We start from the raw sequence: 5,215 nt of genomic DNA, 5'->3' as shown, positions 1-5,215 counted from the left end.
GTGATTCCTCGCCACAGGCTCGAAAGAGCACTGGAACCCCGGGATAAAAGTGCCGCTGTGCAAAACGCCCTCGTTGGCGTTGAACTCGATTGATGGGGGTTTCCCTTTAAAATGAGGCTACCTGAGCTCTTTCTCGGTGCATCGAAAGCACCTGTGAAACTGTTTAACTAAAGGCCTAGATTTTATAATCCCCCAAATTCTTGGGGAATTTTAACAGGGGAGACTGAAACCGGGGGCAGCAGGTATTTTGCGGTAGGGAATGACATTGTAGTAATTGGTATCAGCAGTAAAAACTGGATGTTTGGTTGAAATGGTAATGAAAATGCTCCAATCTTCCGCCAAACCCGGGGTGACCCCTTTTCGTCTAGGAAAGGTTTAAGATATCAGAGCGTGTTTTTTGAAACCTTTTTACTTGAAAGTAAAGTTTTTTTTGAAACCTCTGCTTTAAAACTAGCAACCCCAAATTACGAGACTGCATGATCAATGCGTAATGGCGGGACCGGCGTGACTTTGTGATCGCCGCTGCTTTCCCTTTACTTTGTTTATAAAACGGGAATTATGCAGTGACGCGTATCAATTTTGGCCACCCTGAAAACCCTGCAGCAAACTCCTCTTCCGGTACTGTTTTTTTTGGGGCTTCACACCTTCAGTTCCAACGGTTTCGGGTCTCTGTAGAATTTATGAGGCCACTCCGAATGAAAGCAACCTACGGCCCATGCACCAATTTTATGGATATCAAATCTCGGCCGAGTAACCCGCGCGAAAGCACAGCCCTGCGGGGTTTTCACGGGTTTATGATGCCAACTCCGGGGTTGGAAATCGTGTCCTGAATTTCGGCTACTCTATGAGCTACGAAGTTTTCCAATTTGAGGGGTGCTTCTTGAGCCTGCGAGAACTACAGTGGAGTCTGTCCACAATAAATCGCAATGTCGCTTAAATGAAGTGACTGCTTGATAAAGTCAATCAAGCGAACTAGCAGAACGGCAGCAGAAGTTCGGGCGAGGAACCGCCCATTGGTTTAAGAGACCGACTTTAGATCGCCCGCAATGACGAGCCCGTAATTTTCCCAGAGGAGGATTTTCACGCGTAAAACACCACTGCTGCGTAAGCGATTGTGGATGCGTCCCGGAACCCGTGTAATTCCACAGTTGCCGTTCCGGACTCAAAACCTGTCCAGCGACTCAGTTGAATTTTTCGTAGATAGGGTAATGACTCGTAGATAGACTTCCAGGATGATAAGATTTCGTCCGGAATAATGTCGTCCCATCCGATACGGTGTCGCCATAATTGCCTGCATGAGGAGTTTTCGCCTTTATAAAATCGCAGGTGTGACCCACCCGAGCGGGTCGAATAATCTTGCTATTGTTGATAGAATTGCTCTGTTTGTGTTAGGAACAGTTCCAGATAATGTAATTTGAAACTGAAAGCAGTCATGTTTCGGGTTCCAGACAATACCGAGGATTTTTAGACTGTCATCAGTCTCCAAATTTTTGCGTAAGCAATCCATGATTGTCAGGCTGAATATCTGAAAGCAATTCTGAGTGGTTACTGGCCCATTTCCGGAGATCGAAACCACCACGGTCAGCAAATTACAAAGTTGAGTGCGAGCTTGCTTTAACAGTGTGATATCGTCTGCCACCAAATAATACATCATCGACGTAGATGTTTTCTCTTAGGATGGGGAGAGGCTAACGGAAATGAATCTCCCTCGTCACAGTTTCAATTGTTGGATTACTCGAAGAGCAGAAACGGTGCTGACGCAGTGCCGTAAGTACGGTAAGGAGTTGATATTCTGTATAGTTGAGTTGTGGTCGACCCACAGTATCCGTTGGTAGTCTCTATCTCTAGGATCGATTAATATTTGGCGATACATTTTAGCGATGTCCGCAGAATATACATATTTATATTGCCTCCAGCGCAATATAACTGCTTGTAGATCGGACTGCCAATTTTGGGCCGGTGTACATGTGAAAGTTGAGAGACGTTCCATTGGATGTGAGGCAGGAGGCGTCCGAACACGACTCTTAAACGGGTTGTCGAACTTGTCTCCTTGATGACTGGATGATGAGGTATATAGGTCGCTTGAACATTATTTGAATGCAAAGGAGCGACTTGCTTCATATGATTTAATTGCTCATATTCGCGCATGAAGTACAATATTCTTGTGCCAGTGTGGGTTGACGAGCAAATTTACGAATTAGCGACGAAAGTCGGCGTTCAGCTATGCTGCGAGAGTCGCCTATTTTAATAGGCGGGCTCCTCTTTAAAAGGGAGTCGCACGACATATCTGCCATCTGCTGTTCTAGTATGCGTGCGTTGAAAGTGATCCTCGCATTGTTTATCTTCTATGGACGCATGAACATGTTGAGGAGTTTCTTCAACCTCCCAAAACTTACATAATTGCCGTTCCAAGGAGCAGCAGTGAGCAACTGCATGATACCTTTGTTGTGAACTGGGTAATGTGAGCCTTGAGGTTGGGCTCCGACATGCGATGAAACCAAAGTAGAGCGACTACATGGGTGTTTTGTATGACATGATTAGGGATTGACGTAGGTCCAGATAGAATCCACCCGAAATGCGATTGTATAGCGTCTTGGTGACCTATGGGTCCATTGCGTATATTGACAAGAACCTTGCTATACAAATCAGCTCCAATAATGAGGTCAATAGGAGTTGATCCAGTCGGATCGTCATCCGCTAAGGTCAAGTTGGAGATGTGTTTCCAGTCACGTAATGACGAAGCGTGTCTGGGAGCATACTTCGTCAATGCTCTCATGATGTAAGCTACCGTGGTGAAGGTTGGCTCAGGTTTATCGCGAGGCGAAATATTAATTAACGCGGCAGATCGGCATGTACCGGTATCTGCACAGCTAATCCCCGAAGTTGAAGTAAATGTTTGCATACGAGGTAAGCGTAAAATTTGCGCTACGCGTTCCGTAAGAAATGTGAGTTCTGAACCACCGTCAAGTAAGGCTCTGACAGTTAAGGAACGTCCAGAAAGCGAATGTATTTTCACCGTTGCCGTAGACAACACCACAGGAGTCGGTGATGTAGTTAACGTGACCGCTGAAAGCGCTGTGACATTTGATATATTAGTAACATTCTGCGAACTCGATGACGCAGGAATGCTCGTTGTTTGTTGCAATGAGCCCGAGTCAACGTGGATCATTGTGTGATGCCGCTTGCTACATTTGCGACACGTGAATTTACTCTGACAATTAAGTGCTACGTGCTTATCGCTTAAGCAATTGAAACATCGCTTAAGTTTCTTTATCAATTCGCGTCGTTGATCCGTGCTCATTGAAAGAAATTGTTGACACTTAGAGAGAAAGTGAGATTGTTTACAAATTGGACATGACAAATTAACTGACGCAGTTGCGGTGGCGCTTGTCACTCTCGAATGTGACTTCGTTTTATCGTGTTCGTGAGGATGGAGTTCCTCAAGCGCTATAGCGCGCGAAGATATGAAACGTATCAAGTCTTTGTACGTTGGAGGATTTTCGTTATCGCTACTCTTCAATTTCCACGCTCGACGCGTAGCAGAATCAAACTTTTGTGAAATGAAGTATACTAATATATCGCTTACAATATCCTCTGCTGTACGATCAAGACGTTTCAATGTCGCTAACGCTTGTTCCGTTTTATCTCGCAACTCGTGAAGTTCTGACGCTGATTCGCGAGTCATCTTTGGAAGATGATATAAGGTCGACACATGTACTTCGATCAACCGTCGTTTGTTCTCGAAACGCGTGGTTAACGCTTTCCACGCGACCTTAAAATTTTCGGCGGTTACTTTGATTCCTGATATCGCATCGCGGGCCGGACCTGTCAAACTAGAGATCAAAAAATGCATACGAGTGAAATTTGACAATTCTTTGTTATCTATAATCAACGACTGAAAACGGTCGCGAAAGGTCTCCCAATCCTCGTTTTTTCCAGAAAAAGGCGGTAATTTAATAGGAGGGAGATGCTTTAACGAGAATGACGATGCGTCCATTTGCGCAAAAGAAGTTTCGAGGGATGTATCTCGACTTACGACAGGAACCAGGTCTTCTAGACATTCGTTCATATGATCCAGGGCTGATTGATAGAGATCTTCGTGAAGGTCGAATTGATTCTTCTTGAAATAATTAATTGACCCTTGATCATCCTCTGGAACAAGTTGAAGCAGAATGGTGTGATTGTGCACACCTTGAGTCCATTGAGCTTGTAAAGTCGCAATCCGTGAGCGAACCCTTGCGGCCGTCAAATTAGAACGACCAATCTTTTTGAAATTGTCGAGAGCTCGAGCAATTGAGTGGAAGATAGTTTGCTGATTTGCAAGAGCGTCTTCCATTTTGACACTATAGTTGTTTATGAATATGTCACTAACACGATACTTAAACGCGATTACTTGACTGACTGTATCTCGAATCACGCTGCACTTAAATATCACTGGTGTCCTTAATTCAGTGTTCTCGATTCGTCATTACTCTCCCATCCGGCTCGAAGGACCAAAAAATGTTTGCGCGTACGCTCGATTGCTGACGTTGAACGCTCACGCACGAAGCTACGGATCCTGACAATCGGGTTGTAAATCCGATCGTCGATATCGGTCTCGCGTATAGATTGCACAGGAAGATTCAAAGTGGACTGTATCTTAAGGAGGGTGGACGCGCTCCGATTGGTGCGCAGGATGGGTAACGATTTAAGCCACGTGCCGAATCGAGAACCAGAATACGGAATTATATGCACAAATTACACAAAAACAATCCATTTATTAACTAAATTTGTCCGAGAGTCACAATGTACATAAACGCAAATTAATTTGAAACCTTTACATAAAATCTTTATCTATTAACGAATAAAATAGTCACCGCGAAAACACGTATGACGTGGTTGTTAAGCAGTCCGAAATGTCTCACTATATGGTATCTAGCATGTGTTGCATGGACACCACCGAAAACTATTTGTTGCATAACAATTGCTAGTTACGATGAACACGCTCGAAACTCGTGTATCGAATCGTTCGAAATCTCACATTAAGATTTCGTACACGTTGCCGATTGCGGCGAATGCGATATTAAATCGCGAACCGAAATGTTTCAATTAACATGGAGAATCACTGATCACATAAATGTTACAGTGCGTTGAGCACCACGGGCTCGAAGGGATGAAAAAAAGGAACGCAAACACAATCACGACATCAGGTATCAGTCCCAGATGACTGATCACG

General features: G+C 44.4%; 1 protein-coding gene across 1 annotated transcript; it reads right to left on the bottom strand.

Annotated features, from left to right (window-relative positions):
- Positions 1 to 2,392: 2,392 nt before the first annotated feature.
- Positions 2,393 to 4,336, bottom strand: LOC146722053 (uncharacterized). The gene has a single exon (XM_085485561.1). It carries the CDS (start codon positions 4,334 to 4,336, stop codon positions 2,393 to 2,395), a length of 1,944 nt encoding a protein of 647 aa, XP_085341687.1.
- Between the last annotated feature and the right edge of the window lie 879 nt (positions 4,337 to 5,215).

The sequence above is a fragment of the Nylanderia fulva genome, unplaced genomic scaffold, assembly GCF_048542155.1.
Source record: "Nylanderia fulva isolate GAGA-0341 unplaced genomic scaffold, ASM4854215v1 Scaffold378, whole genome shotgun sequence".
NCBI classification, from domain to species: Eukaryota; Metazoa; Arthropoda; class Insecta; order Hymenoptera; family Formicidae; genus Nylanderia; species Nylanderia fulva.
Note: the sequence above shows the minus strand (reverse complement) of the source record. Positions and strands in the feature narration are given on the sequence as shown.

Excerpts from the sequence above, each read along its gene's own strand:
- LOC146722053 (XM_085485561.1), bottom strand. The coding sequence starts at position 4,336 with ATGGAAGACGCTCTTGCAAATCAGCAAACTATCTTCCACTCAATTGCT.